The sequence below is a fragment of the Vulpes vulpes genome, chromosome 3 (assembly GCF_048418805.1).
Source record: "Vulpes vulpes isolate BD-2025 chromosome 3, VulVul3, whole genome shotgun sequence".
NCBI classification, from domain to species: Eukaryota; Metazoa; Chordata; class Mammalia; order Carnivora; family Canidae; genus Vulpes; species Vulpes vulpes.
In genome coordinates, this window is record NC_132782.1 from 80,199,758 (window position 1) to 80,213,158 (window position 13,401).

Here is a 13,401-nt window from a genome sequence, read left to right on the forward strand (position 1 = left end):
CTGATCAGACTTCATTCTTCATTCTTTACTCCCATGCTAGGGAACCCCCACTGCAGGGCCAATGCAATTACAGTTGACTCTTAAACAATGCACAGGTTAGGGGCACCGACCCCTGGCACATTGGAAAATCTGCATCTAACCTTTGGACCCCTTGCCCCTACCAGAACTTAACTACTAAGAGCCTACTGCTAACTGGAAGCTTTACTGGTAACAGAAATAGTCAACACATATTTTGCATGTTCTGTGTAGTATACAATGTATTCCTACAATAAAATAAGCTAGAGAAAAGAAAATGTTATTAAGAAAATAGTAGGGAGGGGCACCTGAATGGCTCAGTCGGTTAAGCATCTGCCTTCAGCTCAGGGCTCCCTGCTCTGTGGGGAGTGTGCTTCTCCCTCTCCTCCCTGCTCATGCTCTCTCACTGGTGCTCTCTCTCTCTCTCAAATAGATAAATAAAATCTTGGAAAAAAAAAAAAAAAGAAAAAAGAAAATTGTAAGGAGGGTGTGCTGGGTAGCTCAGTTGGTTGGGCATCTGACTTGAGTTTGGCTCCGGTCATGATCTCAGGGTTGTGAGATAAAGCTCTGTATTGGGCTCCATGCTCAATGTGGAATCTGCTTGAGATTCTCCCTCTCCTTCTTTGCCCCCTCTTAAAATTAAATAAATAAATAAATAAATAAATAAATAAATAAATAAATAAATAAAATCTGAAAGAAGAAAAAAAAAAGTCACAAGTCTGGGCACCAACGTCAGTCACTGGCGTTGGCCTCTCCACCTACTCATGTCTTTCATGGGGATTAAGATAAGGATTTTTTTAAATTAATTTATTATTTTTGAAAGATTTTATGTATTCATTCATGAGAGACACAGGGAGAGAGAGAGAGGCAGAGACACAGGCAGAGGAAGAAGCAGGCTCCATGCAGGGAGCCCGATGTGGGACTCGATCCTGGGATTCCAGGATCACCCTCTGGGCCCAAGGCAGGGGCTAAACCACTGAGCCCCTCAGGGATACCTAAATTAATTTATTTACTGTAATCTCTACACACCCAATGTGGGGCTCACACTCACTACCCCAAGGTCAAGAGTCGCAGGCTCTTCTAACTGAGCCAGCCAGGTGCCCCAGGATGGGGATTTTTTTTAATAAAAACACAGTATTTTATTATTTTATTTTATTTTATTTTATTTTATTTTTAAGAAGTGTTTATTTATTTGTTTGTTTGTTTGTTTGAGAGAGAGAGAGAGTACAAGCAAGGGGAGGGTAGGCAGAGGGAGAGGGAGAAGCAGGCTCCCCGTTGAGCAGGGACCTGATGCAGGACTCGATCCCACGACCCCGGGATCATAACCTCAGCTGAAGGCAGATGCTCAACCACCAAGCCACCCAGGCACCCTCATCCTACACAGTATTTTATTTTATTTTATTTTATTTTATTTTATTTTATTTTATTTTTATTTTTATTTTTTTTTTCTACACAGTATTTTAAAAAGCTAGGTAACTGGGATACCTGGGTGGCTCAGTGATTGAGTGTCTGCCTTCAGCTCAGGTCATGATCCCGGGGTCCTGGGCTTGAGTCCCGCATCGGGCTCCCTGGAGGGAGCCTGCTTCTCCCTCTGCCTATGTATCTGCCTCTCTCTTTGTGTCTCTCATGAATAAATAAATAAAATATTTAAAAAAAAAAAAAGCTAGGTAACCAAGGAGCGCCTGGCTGGCTCAGTCAAAAGAGCCTATGACTCTTGATCTCAGAGTTGTGAGTTCAAGCCCCACATTGGGGGTAAAGATTACTTAAAAATAAAATCTTTGGGGATCCTTGGGTGGCTCAGCAGTTCGGCCTAGGGTGTGATCCTGGAGTTTTGGGATTGAGTCCTGCATCAGGCTCCCTGCGGGGAGCCTGCTTGTCTCTGCCTGTATCTCTGCCTCTCTCTTTCTCTTGAATAAATAAATAAATAAATCTTAAAAAAATAAAATAAAATCTTCTAAAAAAAGGGTAGTGACCAAATAACTATACAAGTGTTATACTTAGTTGTGATATTGGTACCTTCCTTTCACATATTTATGGGGCCTGTAGGGCCCTGTGAGCGTTTGACTGGGGAGGACCTCGAAGATAGGGGATCTTGAGGTCTCAGGTACACTTCTCTGAGAGAAACGGGCCTCCTTCACCTGGGAGCCGGTCAGCCAATGTGGGAAGGCTGACATGGCCCCAAGATTGCGATGTGAGGCCACATTGACTCTGTAGCTTCTCCACAGACAAGTTGGCCTGACTTGTGCAGAGTGACACAGGGACGTAAGGACATTAAGCATTGGCTAGGGGCGCTCATCCTCTGCTGACAACGGCCTGAGTAACCATGGGTTCTCTGCAGCCCTGGGTGCACCACCTGCAACAGAATGGAGAAAAAGACCTGTTATTTCCTCTCTCTTATGTGAAGATGTAAAGTAAAATGTTTTATAAGTTTTTCCTCTGGCCCTTTGGGAATTTTATTAACTTGGGTTGTAAGGAATAGGGGGCCCTTCAGCTTTTTCTGTTGCTTCAAAGCCAAGTGTCACCACCTGTATTTCTTTTTTTTTTTTTTAAGATTCTATTTATTTATTCATGAGAGACACACAGAGAGAGGCAGAGACATAGGCAGAGGGAGAAGCAGGCTCCCTGTTGGGAGCTGGATGTGGGACTTAATCCCAGGACCCTGGGATCATGCCCTGAGCCAAAGGCAGACACTCAACCACTGAGCCACCCAGGTGCCCACCACCTGTGTTTCTTTACTGCACCAAACAAAACCAATTGGTTTTGGCTCATCTTCATTCCACCTGAAGGCATCTCACCTCACCTCTTCTAGGTAAAGCCTTGGGGATGACAGCAATGGTGCCTATTCCGTATGAGAAGATTCTGAGAGACCCAGCAGCTCTGGTTGTGCAGGGGCTTCCAGAAGGAGTGGCCTTTCAACACCCTGAGAACTATGGTCTCACCACCCTGAAATGGATCTTGGAGAACAAAGCTGGGATTTCATTCATCATAAACAGGTGGCAGGCTCTATCCCCCTCATGACAGCTAGTTCTTTTGAGGGAGGATAAACTGACAGCTGAATTTCAATTTGTTAATTAAGTCCCATTCAGCACTTAGAAGTTGGTTATTCAGATTTTTAATCTGTCTTCCTTGTGTGTTCATGTTGGGTAACAGTATTGGTTTTCTTGCAGACCTTTCCTAGGTCCAGAGAATCAGCTAGGTAAGTGACACTTCTCATACCCAATGCTTGCCCTCAGCTGCTAAGCCAGTTCTGCTTTCCTTCATTAAAATGCAAGTTTGGCACATTCTAGAACTTGTATATTCCTTGCCTTCTCTCCATGGAGGAAGCACCCTCTGACACTCCAGGGTGGAGGGGGTCATGCTGCTTTCATGGGTATGGAACTCAGGGAAGGACGCAGCTTAACAAGAGCTGAGACCTGGGTTTTTGCTCCCAGATTTCCATCCTCCCCAGTCCAATGCTCACAGCTTGCTCAAACCAGCAAGCTTCCACAGCCAAACCATGGAGGAGGGTAAGGCCTACCTTCTCCTGGAGTACAGGAACAAGAGGATGCTGGGTCACTTCGTGGTCTTTGACCAGCAGCCACCAGCCAAGCATTATTGGGATTGGGAGTGGGTGTAGGAAGTATGATCATTCCCGTGTTCATGAGACTCTAGAAGGAATGAGATTGTCCAACAGAGAAGCAGGGGTGACCCATGGTCTTCTCAGAATGGCTGGTGGTAATTGCCTTGGGTCCTGGGAAGGGGTTAGGCCTGTGATCAGAAGGGCTGCGTGGAGGATGAGGCTCTCAGGCTAAGCAGGATGTCAACTTGCTGGTTCATGGGAAGCCCCTCCCACGTGCTTAGGCAAAAAACTGTGGGTGGGTGTTGGAGGCCAGATTTAAGAACTCACACCCCTTCATCATCTCCTTAACTTATGATGAAGGGACCAAAAAATAATAATTCTGCCAAAAGCATTTAGAGATCCACCTCTGCCCACTTCTTATTTTCTCAGATTATTATTCTGGAACATAGTTGGAAACGGTGGGCTATAGCTATCCTTGAAAGGCCAGGTCTAAGAGGGTACTATGCTGAGACTACATATAGGTACAGAAACAAAATGCCTAGGGGCAGGGTTCATAAGGTGCACCACACGCCGGGGTATGCAGAGTGACATGATGTCATCCCGAGCCTGAACTATTCACAAAGCCCATTTCCAGAGCAATTGTGAGTTCCTAGAATTCCCTAGCTCCTGTTAAAGGAGGGACCTGAGGGGTGGCAGGTGAGTAGGTGACCTGTATTTTCATTATAGAACAATACTAACATCTCTCACTCACTCAGTTCTTAGGCTCACCAGGCACCATTCTGAGCACTCTGCATGGATTCATTGATCCTCACCCAACCACCATTTTCAGATGAGGAAACTGAGGCCCAGGAAGGTGTAGTAACTTGCATGGGGTTGCTCCGGCCCCAGTCCATTCTGGCTCTGGCATAGGCTCATGCACGTGGCCCCAAGACGTGAGGGCTGGTTTGAGTTTGGCCTCTGCCCAGTACTATTATGTGTAGGCCTGGAGCTAGAGTTCTGTTCTCTCTACATTTGCTTTCACCTTATGTGCCTCTGAATGTTGTCATTTTCAAGGTGCGGAATGAGGCTAGCATGTGTCTTTTTACTCCTGCACAGGTGAGCCAGTGGTGGTCACAGATGCTAAGAGATCAGTGACATCGCCAAGTGAAAGGTAAGGGAAATAAAAAAATTTACACGTAACCCTGAAGTGTCAGTTTTTAGACCATGGAAAGCTTTCCTTGTTTTGTTAGATATTCTTTATTCGAAAGGCTGTCTGGGATTTTAAGACTATGTTCCACTGACACCTTTGATTGTATTAGAAATTACTAAGAAAGGTAATGTCAAATTAACTAGTTAGTTTCACATTCAGCTGGATGGTGGGAAGGGGAGCTAGGATGACATAGAGAGGGGGATTTGAGTACACTGTGTCCAGCTGCCGGTGGTTTCCTCTCACCCCACCTGGCTTATCCTAACAAGGGTTCTCTTCTTTCAGCTGTGGCACCATCAGTGTGAAAACTGAACCCATGGAAGATTCGGGTATGTACACTGATGCTTTTAGAATCAAATATTGAGCAGGTTATCACTTGACAACTCCTTTTGTTTTACTTTTAAAAAATAAGACTTTCAGTAAAGTAGGAAGGGGAGGTACTTCCTCAATTTGATTAAAAAAAAAAAAATCTACAGGGACAGGTGGTCAGCAGTTGAGCCTCTGCCTTTGGCTCAGGGCATGATCCCAGGATCTGGGATCAAGTTCCATATTGGGCTCCCTGCAAGAAGCCTACTTCTCCCTCTGCCTGTGTTTCTGCCTCTCTCTGTGTTTCTCATGAATAAATAAATAAATCTTTAAAAAATTAATTAATTAATTTTAAAAATTTAAAAATCTACAAAAAGCCGTAGCTAACATCACAATTAGTGGGGAGAAACTAGAACCTTTCAGGGGTTCCTAGGTGGCTCAGTTGATTGAGCTTCCAACTTTTGATTTCAGCTCAGTTCATGATCCCAGGGTTGTGAGACTGAGCCCTACATCAGGCTCTGTGCTAAGCATGGAGCCTACTTGAGATTCTCTTTCCTTCTGCCCCTTCCCCCACCCTCTCTCAATAAATAAATAAGTAAGTAGGTAAGTAAGTAAGTATAAATAAATAAATAAATAAATAAATAAATAAATAAAATCTTAAACCTAGATCCTTTCTCATTGAGATCAGGAATGAGGCAAGGATATCCCCTTCTCCTACTCCCTTCCAGCATCATACTGAAAGTTGTAGCTAATACAATAAGACAAGAAAAGGAAATAAAAGGCACACAAATTGAGAATGATGAACTATAACTGCCTTCATTCACAGATGACAGGATTATCTATATAGAAAAGCCCAAAGAATTGACCACTACAAGAGGTGGTGGTGAGTAGAGCTTTATCCCAGCCTCTACCCCCTACTCCTTAAAGGAAGGAAAATGGCATTAATTACAAGGAAGATGTTAAAAGGTTAAAAAAATATTTTTTTAAGATGCAAATGCTTAATCAAGGGATGGGAAAATATGGAGAGCATTAAAAGTGGAAAGGTTAGGGGGATCCCTGGGTGGCTTAGCAGTTTAGTGCCTGCCTTTGGCTCAGGGTATGATCCTGGAGACCCGGGATCGAGTCCCACATCAGGCTCCCTGCATAGAGCCTGCTTCTCCCTCTGCCTGTGTCTCTGCCTCTCTCTCTCTCTCTCTCTGTGTTTCTCATGAATAAATAAAATCTTTAAAAAATAAAAATAAAAAAGTGAAAAGCCTAGAAAACCTAAAATGAGCTAAGTACACATAAAACCAAAACTCAAAGTTCAAGTTGATAAAAATGTACACAGACTGGGTCACCCAGCCTGGTTAGTCAGTGGAGCAGGCGACTCTTGATTCTCCGGGTTATGAGTTTGAGTCCCACACTGGGTGTTGAGTTTACTTAAAAAAGAAGAAGAAAATATATTGAAGAAGGGAAAATAGAGATTTTAGCATCACTAAGGCCATCACAGTGCGGTTCATGCTCAGCTGCCTCTTAAGGCCCTGGGGGGACCCTTAGGACACAGCTCTCCTCCTCTGTCTCATCTGTGGGTGCTCTTGTCCCTCCCATGCACATATATACTGAACTATTCACAAAGCTCTGCTTAGCAGAGCTCCATCTTAAATGACAAAGTCTGAAAAATAATGGGGCTCATCTTAAATGACAAAGTCTGAAAAATAATGGGGCTCCATCTTAAATGACAAAGTCTGAAAAATAATGGGGCTCATCCACTGTAGTTATTCTAGGTAAAATCAACACAGGTCAATGAACAGAGAAGCAAGCCACGTGTACAGTTCAGCACAGTTCAGCTCTTAGACAGGACACGTCTTCAGTCCTGCCCAATTTGATCTTAACCTAGGGCACCTGTCAGAGCTCAAATATACTCTGTCTGTGCCTCCAAAGGTCACAGGTTATTTAAACCCCCCAAGCATGGACGGCTATCAGCTCCCCCAGCAGCCCTTTCTGGTCCCACAGTGTCCAGTCTCCTATACCACCTGCTGCACCAGAGGGGCATTTCCCACCACCTTAAAACAGGCCTCTCTTTTTTTTAAGTCCTCTCTACACCCAACATGGGGCTTGAACTCACGACCCCGAGATCAAGTTGGCCAGGCATGCCCAGGGCTCTTTGGCTGAGGCTCTCTTTGGAAATGTGGTTCAGCTGAAACACAGATAGGCTCCCTATTAGTGTGACTTTCTTTTTTTTTTTTTTTAATATTTTATTTATTTATTCATGAGAGACAGAGACATAGGCAGAGGGAGAAGCAGGCTTCATGCAGGGAGCCCAACGTGGGACTAGATCCTGGGACTCCAGGGTCACGCCCCGAGCCGAAGGCAGACGCTCAACTGCTGAGCCACCCAGGCGTCCCTAGTATGACTTTCTACTGCGGATTTCATGCTGCCAATTGAAACGCTTCCAGCTACATGCAGACTCCTGAGAGCCTTATTTCTTAAGATATTTCTGCAATACTTGCTACATAGAACAAGAGTTGAAATGGTTTTGAGTTTCTCTCTTTCTCCCTTTCCCATCCTCCCTTATAGTCTCGGCTTGCATCCTGTTGACCAGAGTCCCATTGGCCAAAGCGAGCCACGTGACCAGGCCCAGCGTTAAAGGGTGGAGATATAGCTTCCACTTCTAGAAAAGAATGGGAGAGACTTTGCAGACAGGCATGCCCCCTGGGGTGGGAGAAGCTGTGGCTAGTTTTGTAGCTCCCTACAACTCTCCAAGATGAAAGCTTTTGGTTTTACTAACATAGTTCCCCTGGGTTTTAAAATTTTGAAATGCATTTCATTGTTGTGGGTAAATTAAGATTACAGGTGCCACCGGGTGATGTATAAAATATTGAATCACTATATTGTACACCAGAAACTAATACTACACTGTGTGTTAACTGGGATTTAAATAAAAATTTTAAAAAATTGTATGTGCCAGCTCAGGTCCCATTACAGAAGAATATCTACTGTATTTCACATAAATGCATATGTCTATGCAGCTGTCTTGAAAGGAGACAAGTTCTCAGACTAGGAACTAGACCTTCTTCCCTTCTTTTCCTCCCTGCCTCTTTCTGTTCCTTTTTTCATCCTCTCCCTCTTTCCTTCTTTCCTTTTTTATTGACTTTATATTATTTTGTGTCTGTTACTTATATTTTTATATGGGTAAACTATTTGCTCACAGAGTGTGAGCTCCACCTTGTTTTGTGGACCCACCACGTCACCACATTCATCAAGGCAGACCCTGGAAGTTCCAGCAGTAGCTCATCATTCTCTGCCTGTGGCTGTGGCCTATCTAACGCATGATTTTATCATTTTCATTGCATCCAAAGGCATGGCAGTGAAAGTGGCAGCTGTGTCCATCAAGAAGGAATCAGAAGATCCTAATTACTATCTATGTAATATGCAAGGTAATACTGTTTCTTAATAATTTTCTTCCCCAAAAGTTATTTGTGATGGAAAATTGTAATTAGTCCCCATCTGAAAAACAGGTGGACAGTAAAAAAAAAAAAAAAAAAAAAAAGCCATGTACCTGGGATCTAGCATAGGGCCATTTGAAGTTAAAGCATTTTACAGTCATAAAACAGATCCTGTTTAGCCTAAGTCCACATGCTTTTAGGCAAATGTGAGAGCAAAGGTATTCCAGGGTGTATTTTATTTGAGTCTGTCTGTTAAGTATTCTTTTTTTGTTTTTTTCTGTTAAGTATTCTTATTTTGTGTGTTCTAAAATACTGGCCTGGGTGGCTCAGTCGATTAAGCATCCGACTCTTGATCTTGGCCCAGATCTTGATCTCAGGGTCACGAGTTTGAGCCCTGCATTGGGCTCTGTGCTAAATGTGGAACCTACTTTAAAAACAAACAACCAAAAAAAATAAATAAATAAATAAATAAAATAAAAATAAAAACAAACAACCTTCTTCCTAATCTTCTCCTGTCCAGTGTGTCCTCTAAATTACTGGGAAAGTATCAAAAGTTAAGATATGAATATGACAATGAAGACATTCGGGTGCCCGTTCTTAATATATTTGCTTCATTGACATTATACAAGTTAAACGGGGACCAGAAGAGTCTGATTACCAAAGATGCACACTTATCACACGAGGCACAGGTAGGTGGTCTGTGCAGTTGCCTGGCTTGGTCCTCTCCCTGGAGACCAGATTCCCTGGATCCCAGCACAATGCCAGTTTGAAGATGTGGTGTTGTGGTATCCATAGGAGCGTTGCCAGCACCTGGATCCTGTCTCATCTTCAACTCCTCTGTGAATGCAGGCGGAGTGGGAGACAATTTGCAATTAATTCCTCAAACATGACCAAGTTTGAAGTGTTTCCTACAAAAATCTTACCTTTCAAATATTACTGCAGCATTACAGAGCTCCATAACTTCTACTAAAAAACTTTTTCAAAAACTCTTAAGACTGGTGAAAATGTGTGTTGTCATTGCTCTGTCCTGGGCCTGTGCCCCCACCCCACCCCCACACACAGGTGGCCTGCTGCAGTCTCTTAGGATCCCTTTTCCATCTGTCCTGCGTCCTGTCCCCCAGTCATTTATTCGTTGAGAACAGGGTCTATCACCTCCCTACCCAGCTCACTGTCTGTGCCTCCTCATCACCCATGGAGCTCCTGTGGTGTCCCTGTTCCATCCCTGTTCCCAGCCTCTCTTTCTATTCTGTATGCCTTCCACACCATCACCCTCCCTCAGTTCTTTGGACACACTGCTCAGTCTGATTCCTTATTTTTTTTAAGGTTTTATTTTTTTATTCCTGAGACACAGAGAGAGACAGAGACACAGGCGGAGGGAGAAGCAGGCCCCATGCAGGGAACCCGACTTGGGACTCGATCCCGGGACTCCAGGATTGTGACCTGAGCTGAAGGCAGATGCTCAAACACTGAGCCACCCAGGCGCCCCTCAGTGTGATTCCTTAAACATGCCCTGAATCCTCCTTCTGGTTCTGCAGACTTCTGGCAAGTTCCACACTTCTTTCTGGGCACAGTCAGAATCTCTAATAGAACAGGGAGCCCTCAGCTCCTGAATTGCACACAGCATTTAGCGTGGCCTGCTAGTGTCATGTTTCTGCTCTGGCTGCAGGCTGCCCCAGCCAGTGGTGCGCTCCTGGTGGGAAGACACCACGTCTGCCCCCAGCTCAGAGCCCCAGCGCTGTGTACACAGCCGGCAATCGCATGTGCTTGCCGAACTGAGCGGGTCTTCACAAAGAAGCAGTGTGACCTGTTTTGCAGTCACTCCCGTTTGGAAGGAAGTATATATAATTACATCTTGATTCCCAAGAATATGTTTTTCAACTTAAATGATAAAACCTTGAGGTTTATCAAAATGAACACAGTTGGGGGAATCTAGACTATTCACAGAGTCTACTCCCAAAGGCAGCAGGGAAATAAATAAAAGATTAGATAGATATACCTACAATCATTCTATTTCAGTTTTTCAGACAGAAGCACATTATTCAAAGAGCAACATATAGGTTAAATGTTTAATTTATGATCTTTCTACTGCTTGGCTTGGAAATGACAGTACTATTCAAGACTTCTTAGTACAAAAAACTCCTTAAATTGGCCCCCTTCCTTCTTGACACCCAATGGGTTAAAATTGCCTGACATTATGGACTATATTCCATAGCACTGAATGTTTTTGCAACCATTTAGATAAAATCCTCACATGTTGGAAGTACTGGCGTCTTTATAATCCTTTAACTAAGGAAGAAATGTTTAAATCCATAAAGGCAACAAATGCCACCTGCTCAGAATGGCCGTTGGCCTTGGTAGGGGCCCCAGTGATGTCAGTTGGGCTTGTGCAAGGTTTATAAGAAAGCCTGATTTCCCATCCCACCCACCCCACCTGGACCTCACCATCCACCTGCAGCACAGACCTCTCAGGAGACCCCTGATGCACATACACACATACATGACTTGGCCAACACACAGAATCCATGGAAGTCCCATAAAGTCTTTTACATGTGCAGGGACCCCTGTCCGGGGCCCCTAGAAGTGTATGCACAGGACAAGCTTTGCTGAGATACACTGTGCCCAGACTCCCTTGACATGGTGGAGGTGAGAGCATCAACACTATTCAGTTTTCTTCCCCACTGACACTACACAATTTGGGGGAGGAAACTTCCAGGCAGAGGGGAAAATGGATGCAAAAACCCAAGATCAAGGAACTAACACGGTCTTTCCCATATCCCATCACTGACACTGACTCCGTGCTTCCCTGCTCCCCCATTTAAATGCCCCTCTGATTATGTTGAGCCTGGATAACATAGGATAATCTCCTTTTCTGAAGGTCAGCTGACGAACAAGCTTAATTCCATCTACAACCTAATTGCCTCTTGTCCTGTAACATACTAGATTCATAGGTTTTGAATATTTGTGCAGGGCCACTGCCCACCACAAGTAAAATTGAATGCCAGCTTTAAAGTAACCTAGATGAAACGGACAAGCTACTGAAACTGATCAGAGATAAAACACAGAATTTGAATAGTCATAACCAAGGAAAATGAATCTGTAATCAAGAAACTTCCCACAAACCAAAAAGCCCAGGACCAGATGACTTCACTTGTGAATTTTACCAAGTGTTTAAAGAAGAATTAGCACCAATTCTTCACATACCCAAAAACTGGGAGAGGAGAGAAAGCTTCCCAGCTCATTCTCTGAGACCAGTATTACCTGATCCCAAAATCAGACAAAAAGCAACACAAAACCGAGAACTATAGACCAATATCCCTTGTTAATATACATACAAAGATCCCCAACAAAAGACTAGTAAATGAATCCAGCAATATATAAAAATGATCCTACCTCATGAAGTGAATTTATCCTAGGAATCCAAGGTTTAGTTCAATATATGGAAATCAAGCAGTAGAGCACAATGTAATGGAATAAACGACAAAACCACACTATTATCCTAATAGATGTAGGAAAAAAATCATTGGACAAAATTTAACATCCTTTCATAATAAAAACACTCAACAAACTAGGAGTTGAAGGGAACTTCTTTTTTAAAAAATTTTATTTATTCATGAGAGAGATACAGAGACACAGGCAGAGGGAGAAGCAGGCTCCCTGCGGGGAGCCCGATGTGGGCTTTGATCCCCGGTCCCCAGGATCAGGCCCTGAACCAATGGCAGCACTAAACCGCTGAGCGGCCCGGGCTGCCTGGAACTTCTTAACCTAATAAAGAGCATTAATGAAACCCTACAGCTAACACCCTACTTAATGACGCAAGGTGGAAGGCTTTTGCCCAAAGACCAGGAATGAAACAAGGATGACTGTTTTTGCCACTGTTATCAATTGTACTGGAGGTTCGGGGATTCCCTGGGTGGCGCAGCGGTTTAGCACCTGCCTTTGGCCCAGGGCGCGATCCTGGAGACCCGGGATCGAATCCCACGTCGGGCTCCCGGTGCATGGAGCCTGCTTCTCCCTCTGCCTGTGTCTCTGCCTCCCTCTCTCTCTCTGTGTGACTGTCAAAAATAAATAAAAATTTAAAAAAAAATTGTACTGGAGGTTCTAGGCAAGACAAGTAAAAAAAAGTCATCCAGATTGAAAAGGAAGAGGTTAAAACTATTTCTGTTTGTAGATGACATGACTTACATGTTGAAAATTCTAAGGCATACACACATTCACATCTTAGAGCTAATAAATGAGCTAGCAAGATTGCAGGACACAAGATTAATATAAAGAAATGAGTTGTATTTCTATATGTTAGGAATGAACAATCAATCAAAATATGAAATTAAGGGGCACCTGGCTGGCTCAGTCGGTAGAGCACATGACTCTTGAGCTCAGGGTCATGAGTTTAAGCCTCACATTGGGGGCAGAGTTTACTTTTAAAAAATGAAAATAGGGCAGCCCCGGTGGCTCAGCAGTTTAGCGCTGCCTTCAGCCCGGGGCATGATCCTGGGGTCCCGGGATTGAGTCCCACGTCAGGCTTCCTGCATGGAGCCTGCTTCTTCCTCTGCCTGTCTGTCTGTCTGTCTGTGTGTGTGTGTGTGTGTGTGTCTATCTCTCATGAATAAATAAAATCTGAAAAAAAAAAGTTCTATTTACAATAGCATCAGAAATACTTAAAAAATAAAATACTTAATAAATTTAACCAAAGAATTGCAAGACTCATATACTGAAAACTATAAAACATTGTTTAAAAAATTAAAGGAGACCTAGACAAATGGAAAGACATTCTGTATTCATGGATTGGAAGATTTTCTTAAGATTCATGCGGAAATGGAAGGAACCCTGAATAGCCAAAACAACCTTGAAAAGAATACAGAGCATGATCAGGGGAAGGGGCAAAGAAAGAATCCCAAGCAGATAATGAGCTG

General features: G+C 43.6%; 1 protein-coding gene across 7 annotated transcripts in view; it reads left to right on the forward strand.

The window, feature by feature from the left end:
* LOC112934102 (general transcription factor II-I repeat domain-containing protein 2) overlaps positions 1 to 13,401 on the forward strand; it is a 52,399-nt gene that overhangs the window by 25,333 nt on the left and 13,665 nt on the right. For all 7 annotated transcript variants that reach the window (XM_072752805.1, XM_072752806.1, XM_072752808.1 and 4 more), the window contains 5 exons: positions 2,825 to 3,008; positions 3,183 to 3,211; positions 4,670 to 4,724; positions 5,046 to 5,089; positions 8,405 to 8,482. In XM_072752805.1, coding sequence (XP_072608906.1) covers positions 2,825 to 3,008; positions 3,183 to 3,211; positions 4,670 to 4,724; positions 5,046 to 5,089; positions 8,405 to 8,482 — 390 coding nt within the window. The remainder of the gene's footprint in view (positions 1 to 2,824; positions 3,009 to 3,182; positions 3,212 to 4,669; positions 4,725 to 5,045; positions 5,090 to 8,404; positions 8,483 to 13,401) is intronic.